This window comes from Argopecten irradians, chromosome 3 (genome assembly GCF_041381155.1).
Source record: "Argopecten irradians isolate NY chromosome 3, Ai_NY, whole genome shotgun sequence".
Taxonomy (NCBI): domain Eukaryota; kingdom Metazoa; phylum Mollusca; class Bivalvia; order Pectinida; family Pectinidae; genus Argopecten; species Argopecten irradians.
In genome coordinates, this window is record NC_091136.1 from 50,161,283 (window position 1) to 50,181,036 (window position 19,754).

The 19,754-nt window shown below is 34.7% G+C and overlaps 1 protein-coding gene across 1 annotated transcript in view; it reads left to right on the forward strand.

Moving 5' to 3' along the window:
* Window positions 1–4,916: 4,916 nt before the first annotated feature.
* Window positions 4,917–19,754, forward strand: part of LOC138318963 (zinc finger protein-like 1 homolog) — a 433,896-nt gene continuing 419,058 nt past the window's right edge. Inside the window, exon 1 of the mRNA XM_069261815.1 lies at window positions 4,917–5,036. Within this exon, the coding sequence (XP_069117916.1) occupies window positions 4,980–5,036 (57 nt within the window). The 5' untranslated portion in view covers window positions 4,917–4,979. The remainder of the gene's footprint in view (window positions 5,037–19,754) is intronic.

The following is a 19,754-nucleotide window of genomic DNA, read 5'->3' on the forward strand; positions in this document are numbered from 1 at the left end:
ATTATTCAGATTTTTTTGAAGTCGACCGTCTCCATGACAAGAAAGGCACTGAGGTAATCAGAAAGTTGAAAGCTCATTTTTCGCGCTATGGTCTACCGTGTGTCGTTATGTCGGATAATGGGCCACCTTTCAACGGGAAACAATTTTCTGACTTTGCAAAGGCCTATGAGTTCCAACATGTCACTAGTTCGCCAAGATACCCGCAATCTAATGGGAAAGTGGAAAACGCTATCAAAACCGCCAAACGTATTCTTGAAAAATCCAAGAAGGACAAGACAGATCCCTACTTGGCCATGTTGGATTGGAGGAACACACCAGGGGAAATTATCAAGTCGTCCCCTGTCCAACGGCTATATGGAAGACGCACCCGTACGCTGTTACCGCTAACAACAAAGCTGTTGGAGCCTAATGTGGTTCCAAACTCACAAACTCGAAAGGAAATTGAGCGAAGGAAAGACAAACAACAACAATATTATGATAAAGGTACCAAGGCATTGGCTGAACTAATGCCTGGTGAGACAGTCAGAATTAAACCAACTGAGTTCGGAAAGGAATGGACAAAAGCAAGCGTGCAAGATAAGGTGAACATTAGATCATACACAGTCAAAACAGAGGACGGGTCAGTATATCGTAGAAATCGGCATCATCTCAAGAAGACCCCAGAGGTCTTCACTGAGGATGACAATCAACCCATTTTGGAATCGGAGGTGTCTGAACCAGCGATGACGAACGTCAATGAAGGAGACGAGAGGCCGCCACAAAGGACGCATGAACAGACAGTCGTAGAGGTTCCACTGAGGAGATCGACTCGAGAAGTACATCGACCAAGTTACTTGAAGGACTTTGTGTGTCTCGTGAAACGTGCCACTATCCTTGAATAATATGTTTACTTTATGCGCAAGTGATAAACAGTTCAGTAACTTAGTCTGTCTAGTCATGCGCGATTGAAGGGACAATTTACCAAAGACTTTTTTTTATTTTGTTCTTGTTTTAATAGTTCATTTGTTAATGTTAATAATTTCAGCGAAGACTGTGAATTAAGTAAAAGTGGCACCATCGCGAAAGAGACTCTGATCTTGATGAGTATAGTGAGTTATGAACAGTGCTAAAGAAAGGGGATGTAACGATAATATAGAAACTACAATAATGGTTTCTCCCCATAATAGACACTCCCTTGAAAATGGTACTTCCGGTTTATGATGTCATCAGTTTTTGTGTATACCATGTGCTTGTTATGATGGAGAATGAATACAGTCAAGCTGATAAGTGTGTTGGGTTTATGTCGATCACAAACATCATAAATGACGCTACAACAATGTCATTTCCTCATGTTTTTTTTAAATTTTAATTTGATTGTTTTCGGGTTGTGTTTCATCAACGGTCTTTCAACAGAGCGCTTTCCCTAAACGGTTAACACGCATCCGGAAAGAAATAATTTCTTTACTGCAATATAATACTAAATTGTTTTTTTTTATATTCTAAGATACAGATATGTAATGATACAGATCTAGAAAATAAAGATATGCTTCATTACCTGTATTACAGATTTACGTCTACAGAGGTGATATCTCGGAAATTCAAATGGACGTCGTTATAAATACTCGTACGGTATGGTTACGCCGTCGAATTCACATTCAAACGTCGTTATAAATACTCGAACGGTATGGTCACGCCGTCGAATTCACAACCAAACGTCGTTATAAATCCTCGAACGGTATGGTCACGCCGTCGTTACCAAAGCATCTACTTGTTTACCGTGTAATTATTATAGATAACACGTAATACATCTTTAAATGGCTTCTCCTATTAGAATGATCCATAACTTTGACATCTATTGGTTCCTCATCGTGTTTAACAGAATTATGAATTATCCCGGCATATTTGAGTCTGTAATCACTAGCACATTGATGTTAATATATCGTTTCACGGCTAAAATGTGATTATACCAAATATATCAAGTAGTTTACTGTTGCTAGCCCACAATTAATAAATCTAACCACATATTACCGGCGTGTCAAATGTCTATGTGTAGATTAACAGAACCCCCCGTGACAAAATGAGACTGGTATATACCATATTATAGTTATATGTGCCGTAATTTTCATACTCACGAATCTAAAGCTTATAACATGTTATTCGCCACCAGAAGTTACCAACATTTTGTTAATTGCAATGCGTACAATGCGTAGGTTTTAAGTTTACTGGCACAAATAAAAGCTGAAAATGATTATGTCAGTATTGTCAAAGATCATGATATTTACGTCTGCAGTGTAATAAATTGAGTCCATACAGTCAGATCATGAAGTCAACTTGTTGTCTATAATTTTGTTTAACATTTCTACGTTGTTATCAGTAATTTTAATATGATTTCTGCATGTATATTTCCATCTAAACATACATACATATAAAAGGCATACACAATTTTACAAGCAAAGGTCCTCAATATTTGGACCCCCTCCTCGCCCCGCGCCCACAGGAGGAGATTAATTGTTTAATTCAACACACAACCATATATACTTTATATATTTTTTTCATATAATCCTTGTACACATTTATAGACAGTACGTGGCGTCGCTAAAAGGAAATTAATGAATACGCAAATTTCCATGCGAGCTTCGAAGGTGCGATATTTTGGTGTTTGGGGGGTTCGAGAGTCTCCTACGAGAAAAAAAATATTACGATTTAGAATGGCTAAGATGAGTTTTACGATGCATTTTGATGAATTTGCGAGCGCCGAAGACGCGAGAATGTGGTGTTCGAGGAGCCGGGGGTCTCCCTCGGGCAAAATATTACAATTTAGAATTTTAACGATGCATTTTGATGAATGTGGGAGCGCCCGAAGGCACGAGATTTTGGTGTTTGAGGGGGTCCGAGGGTCTCCCCCGGGTAAAAATATTACGATTTAGAATGGCTGTGATGAGTTTTACAATGTATTTTAATGATTTTAAAGCGTTCTTAACATGATAATTTTTTATTGAAAGTTACCTGCATTTAGAAATGATAATTGTGAATGTCGTCATATCATTATGCAACTCTTTTCGATCTGAACATACCGGCTTCACACCATCGGCACATTGTTGTGTGTAACACAAAATAATAATGAATTAATTGTCTTGCTAAGTCATATAAACAAATGAATCTTTTAAGACATTTTTTTTATAGTACGTAGAATTCCTTCATTGACTTTTTAGTCTAGTTCATGTGTATTGACTTTTTACTGTTAAATGTTTCAACGTTATATGAATACATGAACGTTTAAGGAAATGCGCCGCGCAGCGGAAAATTGTCTAAAATAAAGTACGAAAATGTGCAGGAGGACCCTTTTTTTCTTTCAAATGTGCAATTTTAGAACAGAGGTGACTTTTTGAATTTTTCATCAGTTTTCTGAACTTCACTTCACAAACCCAATATTTACAGGCAAAACCTGCAAAAAAGTTATCTCTTTTCTAATATTTAATTAATTAGGACTGTTTCAGTGAAGAAGTCAATGTTTACCCTTTGACCTTTGACCTCTGAAATAAACATGAGCCTAGAAAAAATCGGATATTCTGAATAGCAAACAATATGCAGCTGACCCTAATGTATCTTCATGCAAAATATTTTGCTTATCACTGAGTGGCCGTAAAACGGCCCAAAGTGATACTCCTCCTTTCAAATAAAAAACAACTCACTAGTGTGAAGTATTGTAATTCCACACATGTACTAAATTGTATCATATCTACATCCTTACTTAGTGGCAGCTAAATCATTGTTATCAAAATAATATTAATACATATGTACTTTAACGCCTTTAACAATTAGATTGACAAATGTGACCGAGAACTTGAAGAATCGGCAGAATATGAAATTCGAGAATTTTGGAAACTGATTTCTAGAAAGAAAAACAGGAAATCGCAGGTACATGTATGTAACAAATTGACGATATATCAGTTTGTTTGTAACAAACCAAAGGACGTTGCGAATGGTTTTGCGGAATACCTTAATAAGCATATTTAGTACATCACGTGACAGAATACTGGATTCTGATTGGCTACACACATGGGTACTATTTGCAATAGTACCAGGGCAAGCGGGCACTATTGAAGTGGCGGCAAATTCAACGTGAATGTATTGTGACTTCACCATTACATGACGTCATTATAACGTTGCGCTTCGACCAAGACGTCAAGATGGCGGACAGGCTGTTGTGTGCGAGGATGGAAGCAAATATTGCTTTTCTATAGATCACTCTTGTTCTACTGATCTACTTTTAATCTTCATGAAGCTGAATCCCATTTTATAGAAAAACAGATTTTTACGATAATTCATATCTTGCACTTTTAATGTAACAACGTGGTGTGGAAATGAAGGTAGCGTTACGAGGTGTCGCTTAATGCCTGGCTTGACGTGCTTATGTTATGATGATGAAAACGGGTCTCATGTGAGGGTGATGTACTACCTTCGGCTCGGGCACTATTCCATCCCTCGACAATATTATGAGGCAATAGTGCCCTCTCAACCAGGCCATAATAGATAAATATACTGACAAGGGAATTTTTCCAGCTCGATATTTTAACGGTCAAATGAAAGAGCATTCAATGGCTATTCTGTCATTCTCTTTTCGTGAAAGAGAAACTGTAATTCGAAAATTGAAAAAAACACTCGGCAACGATGAAGTGAATAACGAACATCTTCGATAAGGAGGAGACAAATCATTCGTATGATAATGAAGTTGTTCAACGCAATTAAGTCTCAAGGATACGTGCCGAAGACATGGAGGATGGGCCTGACCATACCAAGTTATAAAAAGAAAAATAAATTAAACCTCGTAAAAGCCCGTATAGCGGTCACACGACAGAGAGGGACTTTCAAATTGGCTGCTTAAAGTAGCGATGGAATAAGACATCGTTTACAAAATGGGATGGTTCTTTGTTTTTTTTATACATGTCACTAAATAATATATGTGCGTATAGAGAGAACAATATCTCCACTAGCGATGTATGCCAGTATGGGAACCACTGCTGTTGGATTATTTCTGTAATAGACCCTTACAAGAGGTAGCTAGGTGAACCTGACCTGATTTTCAAGAATAAAGTTTAGAAGGCTCGAGTAGGGATTCCGACGAGAGACATATATCAATGTCCGAATATAAAAGAGTCTCGAGGAGGAATCTCCATATGGATTAGGGTTATGATTTAGTACAATATCGGTCGGCAATCGGTTGCTTCTGTAGCAGGAATGGATTTTTAGTGTTAGGAATCATAGTTAACAACGTCTGGTTGGGTTATTTATGGGCCAGTTGTTATTCCTGGCATCCCTTAGTTGAAATCTCATAGCCTATATTGGTTGTGGGATTGATACTTCGGCATATTTTGCAATAGTATTCTTCGGTAGCTTGTCATGTTGATATTTTCTTGTGTTTTACCGGATGTAGACGCGTATCTCCTTCCGTTTGTACTTAATAGCCATTGGCCGATAATTTGGATTACGTAATTTCATTGGTTGATATTTTCTATAGCATTAGGCCAGGATCGAGTATTTCGTAGCTTTTTGCACGAGACTTTTGCCGTATTCTACACGGGGTATAAATTGATGTGTAACGGGATAATTTGTCAATCTATAGAAGCCCTTGGCTGGTAGGCTCACTTCTTATTCCTTTCTAGTCCCCTCTAACGTTAGGAGTCGGGCGGTGACTGTGGGTAGGTTTATTAGGTGCTAAATGTTACAGTATTGCTAAGATGTTAGCTGTAGGTTTATACTGTAGGTGTAGGTATTAGTATCTGTATATTCTACGGTCCCTTGGGTTATATATTTGTACTGTACTTAAGTTATGGGGAAACGTGTGGAAGTTGAGAGAATCAGTATATGTATATTGTGATATGTTTTACCTTCGCAATCCATGTGTTGTTAATAAATATATCGTTAAGTTTACCTCTGCTTTGACTTTTACTTCATGGCACACGAAGCTGGTTTCTTAGGTGACCTTTGACCTTGTACTCAACGGACGTATAGGGACGGAACCGCGAGTGATTCCATAGAACCTGGGTTACTCAAGGTTTGTGACATATTAAAGGAAACGACAAATCGAACCGTTACACTTCTACCAACGTACTCATTCTATTGATATCACAAAAAATTGTTTACCATATGAAATTGTCCGATGTTTATAGAGGCTGCAGATCAAGAGCAACTTTCATGTTAAAAAACTTGTAGCATTTATTGATGTGTTAATGATATGTTTGACCAATAATTCTAGCTTCCTACTGATATTACTATATCTTTCATTTGAATATACATAGTTTAAGAAATAAACTTAATTAGAAATAATAATGAAGTTATTTGCGTCACTGAGACTCACTTTGATAATTCTGTAGCTGACACTGATTTACTACTGGGTGGTTACGAATTATACCGTAAGGGTAGGAGAAGTCCGGGAGGGGGTTTAGCTGTGTACATATCTAGTCTCTTGCGCATCCTGTCGTGGACACAGGGACCTGGCACGAATATTTTTAACCAATAGTATATATATATATTATAGTATCAAGGGTATGAACTCGGCGGTCGAGAAAAACGGACCTATTTTTTAAAACCGTGATTATTTTAATAAATGGGTTCTATACAACATTGACGGATATCTTACCTTAAAGAGAAATAATTTATCTTTCCATTGAGTGCTTGATGACTAAAATTGGTCAAGTATTGACGAAGTTATGGCTTGATGAATCGGGAAATTTACGACAAATATGCTAGGTAGACATTTCCCTGTCCGGTCGAAATGTCGTCTCGGCTCTAATAGGTATCTCAAAAACCAAGCCAAAATCACAAAATCTTAATTATAACCTCTATTACATATGGTGGCTGATTACGGCCATCTCGTGTTGTTGTGTTGTCGCCTTGTCGTGTTGTCGCCTTGTCGAGTTGTCGCGGTCTCAAACTGCGACAACCCGAGATTTAACAGTTAAAATGTCGACTTGTCGCGTTTTCGAACCGCGACAAGTCGACAACACGACAAGACGACAAGTCGACAACACGACAAGTCGACATTTCAAACACGCTAATTAGCGCGTACAGAATCTCGTGTTGTCGCGGTAAAATGTCGACTTGTCGTGTTGTCGAGTTGTCGACTTGTCGTGTTGTCGCCTTGTCGTGTTGTCGACTTGTCGTGTTGTCGAGTTGTCGACTTGTCGCCTTCCTGTTACACATGCGCAAACAATGGATAACACTCGCCATATTGGATTGCTAATGAAAATAATTGTGTGCATGTGGTTGTAGCTAGATGAAGATATTTGATAGCAATTTCTTTACCGAGAGTTGTCAAAGTATTTTTTCTCTGAACTATGAATTTCAAAAATTTGTTTATTATATGATAATCGTGTAATAATGGTCTGGTCGTGCCGTCTGATTAGTAAGCAGTAATCGTCATCTGTTAATTTTAAGGTCACTTGAACCGCTAAGGCCTAATAGTTCGAAGGCCCGTTAATCCGAAAATTAGAAAATATTGCAATTTATGTAGTTGTTTTACTTCATGTAAATTGATAGTTTGAGATGTTTTCAATAAATTGTGATAAATACATTTTTCGGCAATTCTTTAAAATTATTTAACTGCAAACTTCTATGGACGGCAAGTTGTGATTTCTTCAATGAGCTTTGCATGATAAATACATCAAAATTATGAATAAAAAAAAATCATGAAGAGATAGAAAATATCTTACATTTATAAGATGTCACATAAATATACATTTTATGAATTATCTTATAAACATACGCCTAATGTAAAGCTTGTGTGTACTGCAATTTGATTGCATTAGGGATAACATGGCTGCATGAATGGATGATATATATCACCAATTCTAACCTGCCTGCATGTTTGAAATATGTATTTCCCGACTTAGTTTTGTGTTTCCTGCTTCCTTTTACTTGTTAATCCTCCCCTTTTTTCAATGATGAAAATGGTTCGCATAATGGTAATTTCTGGGAAACTAATAACCAGGATTGCAGTGTACATATACACTCTTTCATATCGGATACAAGACCCTCATGATATTGTATATCATGTGGGTCTTTGTGGCGGTTTTTGGGTCAACCCCACTTAGGCTAACATAATTTTGATAAAATTTTATTCTTTAGTTGTAGTGATTTTGATTTTGTATCGTCATTTCTTGTTTTAATCCACATGGTGGATCATAAACAATAAATTTAAATGTCACCCTTTTTGGGGTGGCCATTTCAATTTCATTTAGTGTTGAGTTGTTCTTGATATGTGTGGAGGGGCATAAATGCTAGCTAAGAAATTAGCTTATTTTATGCTTGTAACTCATATCAAGCTATATCATTATGTTTTGTAATTATTTTAGAATGTCTAATTTGGATTTCAAAAAATTATTGAAGTTTGACTCTTTAAACTATGATATATACTGTCTTATATTTTGGACAAGGAATCTTTAATAGAATCAATATCTTTTCTGATTGGCTGCTGATGACGGAATGATAATGCAGGCTTTTGATTGGTTAGTGTGGCCTGAGGGTACGCATCCCTATTCTCGATCAGCAGCCATCTTTGATTTTCCTTTCAAGCACTAGAATATCTGAAAAGTTTTCAACCCACCCTTAACCCACCCTTTTAAGTGGCAGTTATTGTTTTTGTTGACAGTGGCGGTTTTTTGTGTCATCCCCACTTTGATTAATAAATTTTGATAAGTTTCATTTTATATTTAATAATGATTGTGGTTACTAATATTTTCTTGATATTGTATATCATGTAGGTCTTTGTGGCGGTTTTTGGGTCAACCCCACTTAGGCTAACATAATTTTGATAAAATTTTATTCTTTAGTTGTAGTGATTTTGATTTTGTATTGATAATCGTCATTTCTTGTTTTAATCCACATGGTGGATCATTAACAATAAATTTAAATGTCACCCTTTTTGGGGTGGCCATTTCAATTTCATTTAGTGTTGAGTTGTTCTTGATATGTGTGGAGGGGCATAAATACACTCTTTCATATCGGATACGTTTACGTACATGTATTGCAAGATTATGTTTTTTTCACAATTTCATTTCGTTTTTTGTCGGTGACCCTACGCTACATTTGTGATAATTGTAGCGTAGTGTAGTGCAATCATCCGTGGGTCATTGAAGATGGTATCAATCTAGAGTTACACATATCTTAGCAAGTTTACTACTGAGTCTTGTAATTAAAGGTTGTACATTTATATCGGTTATCGGACTATCAGACTTTCCGACTAATGGGCCTTAGGACTAACGGTCGTTCGGCCTAACGGACGTTCAGATTAACAGGCCTTCGGACTATTAAGGATAAGGTGGTCACCCAGGCAGGTTACCTATCGACATCACTTTTATTTGTCGTCTATCACCATTAAACATAACAATTCCATCATCTTCTCAACTGGTCCGAATTCAACTAAGCCTGTTAGGGAACATGTTTAGGATAAGTTGAAGTGTAAAAATCAAGCGGCTGATCTCAACAGGGTAGCAGATCTACATTTATATGTAATTATTTGAAAAATCTTATAATGTTGCCACACCTAGGAATCAAAGTTCAATATACGCTATTCGGATAATATATACATGTACCTATATCATAGATGATGTATGACGGCTGGGAACATTTTGTTTTATTAATTACCCGATTTTATGTGTTGATTAATTAAGTTATATGTGTCGTAACTAGGCATGCATTTTTTTCTTCAAGAAACTATTGAAAACCATCAGGTTCTTTTAAGGTGTGATAATCATTCAAATGGTCAGAAAACCATGTACGATGCCTTGTAAACATTATTTACAAGTCAGAATTTATGTCTTATGTATGTTAAGATAAATGCATACCTGCAGTAATCACTTTATAATTTCTTATTACTTTATAAAAATGTTAAATGAAATTGTAGACCACATTTTGGCTTCATAGCCTGACCGCATATGTACTGTCAAAATCATTTTCAGTTCTTATTCATACTTGTAAATGTAATTTTCGAAAGGTTGATGGTGAATAAAATATCCAAAAGCTCTTGATTCGTGAGTATGAAAATTACGGCACATATATACAGCTTTTAAGACCAACTACCTTTCCGAAACGAAGAATTCAATTAGCGTTTGCTTCTTAATTGTTTTTATTTTCATGATATGAATTAACAAAATAGCAGCACATCTAAAATTAAAACAAAATCAATTTTTTTCTTATATTGGTGATCCAATATAGACACAGGATTAATTGTCTACATGTAGATGGCGATCCAATAATTTGGACCCACCAGAGTGTCATGCATAGACTATTTTGGACGTTTTATGAGTTTAAATACAAAAATCGGTAAAATCGTAATCTACATGGTGATATATATTGAGAAGGATGGATAGATCCCGAGACAAACAAAACGTAGTCCACCTATATGAAGTTTTAGCGGTTAAAATCATATTTATAGTAAGTCTTCACAAAAACGTTTACTACCGTTGGTAAGAGCAATAATTTCCTTTTCAAAATCCTACACAACTATACAAAGTGCTGTCACTAAGACGAAATCAGCCGAAAAATTATGCAAATATTATAAGCCGGATTTGATCTTCATTATATAAATGTTTGCACATTATATAAAGAAGGTTGCACATCATATAAAGAAGTGTGTACAGAATTTAAAGAAATTTGTACCGAATATAAAGTTTAATTTTAGCTACATAATATAAAGGAAAAGGCATCGAATATCTCGATATAACGACGGAGCATAATGGTAAATGTATCGAATATAACACAGGAATTACCGAATATAAAGATAAAAGCACTGCAGATATACATGCATAAGGATGCATATATGTTGATATTTCCATTCTACTTTCAGTTTCCCGTTTAATCTATGTTAAACCAGATGGGCAATATCTGGCTATGAACTCCAATCTGGTCAAGTGTATGAATATCTAATGTTTCCGCCGCGTCACTGACAATGTATTCAATGTATACTTACGCCTATACATAACGGTCAAATAATTTCAAAAGTGGTTTTAAAGTCGTGTAGTCTATGAAATCTAATAGTATTATCGTGTTGACAAAATCACTTGTATTAAAAAAACGTCATCGCATAATTTTCATTTGTTCGCTTGTTTCAAACCGTTTTGTGTTGAACTATATTCAGAAGTTGATGCTATTGCTGTTCCGTCTATTGAACTTGGTGACGTCAACACTAGCGCAAGCGGGAAATTTAAAGGATATACGTGTGTAGATTTGAATTTGATTGATCGTAATGGAAATATAAGTAATAAACTGTTACCAGATTGGACATACAGTTGATATGAAGCCCATCCGTCCGAAAGATAAATATTCATGGCGCCCTAACGGGCGCCATTCTATTTATCTTCCTTCCGGATGGGCTTCATATCAACTGTATGTCCAATCTGGTAACAGTTTATTGCTTAATTGTCCCGCCCTGGTAGAATAAATAATAACCCAGACCGTAGCCCGAGGTCATTATTTTAAATTATACCAGGGCGGTATAACACCATATGAACCGAAACTGAGGTCCTTATTTTTTATACTAGATATTATTTTCTTTGGCAAGTATCAAACCATTCTCTAATGTGCATGTTACTTACAAGAAAAAACATTGACCATAGGACACCACCCTGAAGAACTCAATGTTTGCGTAATGTAACTTGAGTTGCTTTTATTGACTTTGCACTCGGACCATATTAACACAGGTCAATTACACTTGAATGTATCATAATTAGCCAAGCCTCTCTTAACCACAAATTGATCGCTTTGAGAAAGATTATTATATAATTATGATATTCATTTCGTAAAATGAACACATGTTTTGTGTATTAGGAATTTCTAGACCCAGAAATACTAATTGTGTACTTTTCTTTTGCAAGAGTTCCATTATATTAAATGTCCACTGGAAGTATCTATGCTACAGCATTTGATTACTATTGTATGAATTACTGTAGTCAAAATACACAATCAAACTTTCGAGGGTTAAATCTTGCTGTATTACAATAAACAAATTTTATAAAAAGAATATTAACATTATGTACGTTGTGATGCATGCAGATGATCAAAATAGATGAACTAATTACCAGAAAGATGGGGCACAACACCTTATCTGTTCTATAACGCTTTGGACTAAATGAAAGTTTTAATGATTTTTTCTTATCGTTTTAAATCAAATTCTTTATCAGATCTTAATTTAAGGTTATTGTTTGATGTACTGCACACATAGCCTATTACAGTAATAAGTAATAATAGATAATATATCGTCTTATCATCCGTGTTCTCTTCAATTCTTCAAATTGAATAATAAAAACCGATTAATAACACAATATTTCGTAAAGGAGATTTTACAATATTAAGTTGATATACATGTACATTTGTCCTCTCTGTTACTGTTCATTGTACAAACATTTTTGTTCTGTGTTCTGACAACATTCTTTGTTTTGGTAATATTTAATTAATTTAATATTATAATTTCCGTTAAGTATAATACATTTTGAAAGAGTTAACAATGGGGAAAAATATAATTTTTTAACAATTTTGAACATCGAATATCTTACAAACACACCAAATATTCACAAGCACTGACTTCAGTTTTCTATATTCAAAGATAGTGGTTATTTCATATAATTTGCGCATGTGTAACAGGAAGGCGACAAGTCGACAACACACAACAAGGCGACAACACGACAACACGACAAGGCGACAACACGACAAGTCGACAACTCGACAACACGACAAGTCGACATTTTACCGCGACAACACGAGATTCTGTACGCGCTAATTAGCGTGTTTGAAATGTCGACTTGTCGTGTTGTCGACTTGTCGTCTTGTCGTGTTGTCGACTTGTCGCGGTTCGAAAACGCGACAAGTCGACATTTTAACTGTTAAATCTCGGGTTGTCGCAGTTTGAGACCGCGACAACTCGACAAGGCGACAACACGACAAGGCGACAACACAACAACACGAGATGGCCGTAATCAGCCACCATAATTACACCTTATTTTATACAACCAATACCGGTATGTATGGACTATGACGAGAAGTTTAATGTACTGCACAAGGTAAAAGTAACGTGGCTTGAATAAAAAAGAAACGCAGTACATCAAACAATAAACTTTATTATTGAATGTTGGAATCTTTAACAGAATTTGATTAAAAACAAAGTTACGGACTTAAAATTGTTGAAAAAATCCTTTATTAAAACATTCATTTAGTCCAAAGCGTTTAAAAATTTAGAACAGTATGGGTAGGTTGTGTGCCAGAATTTCTGGTAATTTATACAGTTACATTGGTATTTTAATCAATCATGCATCCTTCAAGAACGTACATATTGTTAATATTAATTTTTTAAAATTTTTTATTGTAATACATTCAATGTAAACCATTTAAGACCTCGAAAATTGATTGATATTTTGACTACAGTAATTCAAATACAAAGTATTTCAAATGCTGTAGCATAGATACTTCCAGTGGACATTTAATTTAATGGAACTTTGCAAAAGAAAAAAACACAGGATTAGTATTTCTGGGTCTAGAAATTATCCTAATACACAAAACATGTGTTCATTTTACGAAAATGAATATCATAATTATATAATAATACGCAATTCAAAGTCTTGATCAATTTGTGGTTAATCGAGAGGCATTGGCTAATTATGTAGAACATTCAAGTGTAAAAATGACCTGTGTAATATGGTCCGAAAAAAGTCAATAAAAGCAAATCTCAAGTTAATTAATTACGCAAAACATTGAGTTATTTCAGGGTGGTTTCCTATGGTCAATGTTTCCGAACAAATAAGTAACATGCACATTAGGAATGGTTTGATACATTGCCAAATATTAAAAAGAAAAAAAACATAATATATAGTATAAAAAATAAGGACCTCAGTTTCGGGTTAGGGTTTATTGTTATACCGCTAAATGGTATCAAATTTAAAAAATGACCTCGGGCTACTTGTCTGGTTATATTTTTTATTCTACCAGGGCTAAGTATTATTAAGCAATAACACTGTTACCAGATTTGGTAATACAGTTATCTAATGAAGCCCATGCATGGAAGGGAAGATATCTGTTTTAGAATGGCGCCCGTTATGGGCGCCAGATAGAATATTTATCATTTTCGATACGGATGTACACGGATGATACTTCATATCAACTGTTGTCCAAACTGGTATACAGTTTATTACTTATATTTAATTAAAATTTCATTCAAATTCAAATCTACCACGTATTTTGCCATCCTTTTAAAACGATGGCTTGCGCTAGTGTTTATGTCACAAGTTTCAATAGACGGAACAATCAATGCATCATCTTCTTAATATATTTCAACACAAAACGGTTTGAAACAAGCGAACTTTAAATGAAAAAATATACGATGACGTTTTACAAATACAAGTGATTTTCTCAACAGGCACACTTTACTATGGTAGATTTCTTAGTAAGTAAACAACGACTTTAAAACCACTTTTAAAATTATTTGACTGATAATATGTATAACTAGCTTATACATTGAATACATTGTCAGTGACTCGGCGGAAAGTTTGGATAATCATACACTTGACCAGATTGGAGTATAATCATAGCCAGATATCTGACCTCCATCTTTTAACATGGGGTATATTATTACGTATTTACAAATTTACGGGAAACTGAAGTAGACATGGAAATACCCAGTCAACTATATTGAAAATCCTTATGCATGTATATCTGCAGTGCTTTTATCTTTATATTCGGTAATTCCTGTGTTATATTCGATACATTTACCATTATTGAATCCGTCGTTATATCGAGATATTCGATGCCTTTTCCTTTATATTTATGTAGCTTAAAATTAAACTTTATATTCGGTACACTAAATTTCTTTAAATTCTGTACACAGTTCTTTATATGATGTGCAACCTTCTTTATATAATGTGCAAACATTTATATAATGAAGATCAAATCCGGCTTATAATATTTGCATAAATTTTTCGGCTGATTTCGTCTTAGTTGACAGCACTTTGTATAGTTGTGTAGGATTTTGAAAAGGAAAATTATTGCTCTTACCAACGGTAGTAAAACGTTTTTGTGAATGAAGACGTTTAATATAAATATGATAGTTTTTAAACCGCAGAAAAAAAGGCATATAGGTGGACTACGTTTGTTTGTCTCGGGATCTATCCATCCTTCTCAATATATATCACCATGTAGATTACGATTTTACCGATTTTTTGTATTTTTAAACTCATAAAACGTCCAAAATAATAAGTCTATGCATGACACTCTGGTGGGTCCAAATTATTGGATCGCCATCTACATGTAGACAATTAATCCTGTGTCATACATTGGATCACTCAATATAAGAAAAAAAATTGATTTTGTTTTAATTTTAGATGTGCTACTATTTTTTAATTCATATCATGAAAATAAAACAATTAAGAAGCAAACGCTAATTGAATTCAAGTTCGTTTCGGAAAGGTAGTTGGTCTTAAAAAGCTGTATATATGTGCCGTAATTTTCATACTCACGAATCAAGAGCTTTTGGATATTTTATTCACCATCAACCTTTTTCGAAAAATTACATTTACAAGTATGAATAAGAACTGAAAATGATTTTGACAGTACATATGCGGTCAGGCTATGAAGCCAAAATGTGGTCTACAATTTCATTTAACATTTTTATAAAGTAATAAGAAAATTATAAAGTGATTACTGCAGGTATGCATTTATCTTAAACATACATAAGACATAAATTCTGACTTGTAAAATAATGTTTTACAAGGCATCGTACATGGTTTTCTGACCATTTGAATGATTATCACACCTTAAAAGAACCTGATGGTTTTCAATAGTTTCTTGAAGAGAAAAAAATGCATGGCCTAGTTACGACACATATAACTTAATTAATCAACACATAAAAATCGGGTAATTAATAAAACAAAATGTTCCCAGCTCGTCATACAACATCATCTATGATATAGGTACATGTATACTATTATCCGAATAGCGTATATTGAACTTTGATTCCTAGGTTGTGGCAACATTATAAGATTTTTCAAAAATTAATTACATATAAATGTAGATCTATTTTTACCCTGTTGAGATCAGCCGCTTGATTTTTACACTTTAACTTATCCTAAAACATGTTCCCTAACATGGCTTAGTTGAATTACATTTAGGACATAGTTTTACCAGTTGAGAAGATGATGGAATAGATTATGTTTAATGGTGATAGACGACAAATAAAAGTGGGGGGATTTTTGGGGGGGGTCGATAGGTAACCTGCCTGGTGACCACGTCTATTTACTTAATAGGCCGAAGGGCCTGTTAAATACTGAACGTACGTTAGGTCCGAACGACCGTTAGTCCTAAGGCCCATTAGTACAGTCTTTTCCAAAGTCTGATATTATCCCGATAACCGATATAATTGTACAACTTTAAGTACAAGACTCAGTAGTAAACTTGCTAAGATATGTGTAACTCTAAGATTGATTACCATCTTCAATGACCCACGGATGATTGCAACTACACTACGCTACAAATTTACTCACAAAAATGTAGCGTGGGGTCACCGACAAAAAAACGAAATGAAATTGTGAAAAAAAACATAATCTTGCAATACATGTTATGTACGTAAACGTATCCGATATGAAAAGAGTGTATTTATGCCCCTCCACACATATCAAGAATTATCAACACTAAATGAAATTGAAATGGCCATGTACCCAAAAAGGGTGACATTTAAATTTATTGTTAATGATCCACCATATTTGTGGATTAAAAACAAGAAATGACGATTATCAATACAAAATCAAAATCACTACAACTAAAGAATTAAAATTTTTAATTATAAATATGTTAACAAAGTGGGGTTGACCAAAATGTATGCCACATAAGACCTACATGATATATTTACAATATCAAGAAAATACATAGTAACACAATCATTATTAAATATAAAATGAATGAAACTATATCAAAAATTTATTAATCAAAAGTTTTTACACAGAAAAAAACCGCCAAGTATTCGGTCCCTGTCAACAAAAACAACAAACTGCACTTAAAAGGGTGGGTTAAGGGTAATTTTTAAAAATCTTTTCCGATATTCTAGTGCTTCAAGGAAAAATCAAAGATGGCTGCTAATAATATCCAGAATAGGGATGACAATAGCCACTCAGGCCTAACACTAAACATACAATCAAAAGCCTGCATTATTATCATGAATAGACGTCATCAGCAGCCAATCAGTAAAAAAAGATATTGATTCTATTAAAGACTTGTCCAAAATATAAGACAGTATATATCATAGTTTAAAGAAGCAGTGAGAAAACTTCAATAATTTTTTGAAATGATAGTTAATTAAAGACATTCTAAAATACCTGCCTACAAAACTTAATGTTAATATAGCTTGATATGAGTTCAAAATCCATAAAATAAGCTAATTTCTTAGCTAGCAATGCCCCTCCACACATATCATAACAACAACTCAAACACTAAATGAAATTGAAATGGCCACCCCAAAAAGGGTCATTTTAAATTTATTGTTAATGATCCACCATGTGGATTAAAAAACAAGAAATGACGATACAAAATCAAATTGCACTTGCACTACAACTAAAGAATAAATTTTATATCAAAATGTAACGCCTAAGTGGGGTTGACCCTTTAACCGATAAAAAAAACCAAAAAGACCCACATGCATAATATCTTGCAATATCATGAGGGTCTTGTATCCGATATGAAAGAGTGTATATGTACACTGCAATCCTGGTTATTAGTTTCCCAGAAATTACCATTATGCGAACCATTTTCATCATTGAAAAAAGGGGAGGATTAAACAAGTAAAAGGAAGCAGGAAAAACACAAAAATAAGTCGGGAAATACATATTTCAAACATGCAGGCAGGTTAGAATTGGTGATATATATCATCCATTCATGCAGCCATGTTATCCCTAATGCAATCAAATTGCAGTACACACAAGCTTTACATTAGGCGTATGTTTATAAGATAATTCATAAAATGTATATTTATGTGACATCTTATAAAATGTAAAGATATTTTCTATCTCTTTATGATTTTTTTTTATTCATAATTTTGATGTATTTATCATGCAAAGCTCATTGAAGAAATCACAACTTGCCGTCCATAGAAGTTTGCAGTTAAATAATTTTAAAGAATTGCCGAAAAATGTATTTATCACAATTTATTGAAAACATCTCAAACTATCAATTTACATGAAGTAAAACAACTACATAAATTGCAATATTTTCTAATTTTCGGATTAACGGGCCTTCGAACTATTAGGCCTTAGCGGTTCAAGTGACCTTAAAATTAACAGATGACGATTACTGCTTACTAATCAGACGGCACGACCAGACCATTATTACACGATTATCATATAATAAACAAATTTTTGAAATTCATAGTTCAGAGAAAAAATACTTTGACAACTCTCGGTAAAGAAATTGCTATCAAATATCTTCATCTAGCTACAACCACATGCACACAATTATTTTCATTAGCAATCCAATATGGCGAGTGTTATCCATTGTTTGCGCATGTGTAACAGGAAGGCGACAAGTCGACAACACGACAACACGACAAGTCGACAACACGACAAGGCGACAACACGACAAGTCGACAACTCGACAACACGACAAGTCGACATTTTACCGCGACAACACGAGATTCTGTACGCGCTAATTAGCGTGTTTGAAATGTCGACTTGTTCGTGTTGTCGACTTTGTCGTCAGTTGTCGTGTTGTCGACTTGTCGCGGTTCGAAAAACGCGACAAGTCGACATTTTAACTGTTAAATCTCGGGATTGTCGCAGTTTGAGACCGCGACAACTCGACAAGGCGACAACACGACAAGGCGACAACACAACAACACGAGATGGCCGTAATCAGCCACCATATGTAATAGAGGTTATAATTAGTAGATTTTTTGTGATTTTGGCTTGGTTTTTTGAGATACCTATTAGAGCCGAGACGTACATTTCGACGGACAGGGAAATGTCTACCTAGCATATTTGTCGTAAATTTCCCGATTCATCAAGCCATACTCATCGTCAATACTTGACCAATGAATTAGTCATCAAGCACTCAATGGAAAGATAAATTATTTCTCTTTAAGGTCTAAGATATCCGTCAATGTTGTATAGAACCCATTTATTAAAATAATCACGGTTTAACAAAAATAGGTCCGTTTTTCTCGACCGCCGAGTTCATACCCTTGATACTCTAATATATATAATATACTATTGGTAATTTAAAAAATATTCGTGCCAGGTCCCTGGTGTCCACGACAGGATGCGCAAACGAGACTTAGATATGTTACACAGCCTAAACCCCCCCTCCGGAACTTCTTCCTACCTTTTCGGTATAATTCGTAACCACCCAGTAGTAAATCAGTGTCAGCTACATGAATTATCAAAGTGAGTCTCAGTGACGCAAATAACTTCATAATTATTTATTTCTAATTAAGTTTATTTCTTAAACTATGTATATTCAAATGAAATAGATATAGTAATATCAGTAGGAAGCTAGAATTATTGGTCAAACATATCATTAACAATCAATGAATGCTACAAGTTTTTTAACATGAAAGTTGCTCTTGATCTGCAGCCTCTATAAAACATCGGACAATTTCATATGGTAAACAATTTTTTGTGATATCAATAGAATGAGTACGTTGGTAGATTTGTGTAACGGTTCGATTTGTCGTTTCCTTTAATATGTCACAAACCTTGAGTAACCCAGGTTCTATGGAATCACTCGCGGTTCCGTCCCTATACGTCCGT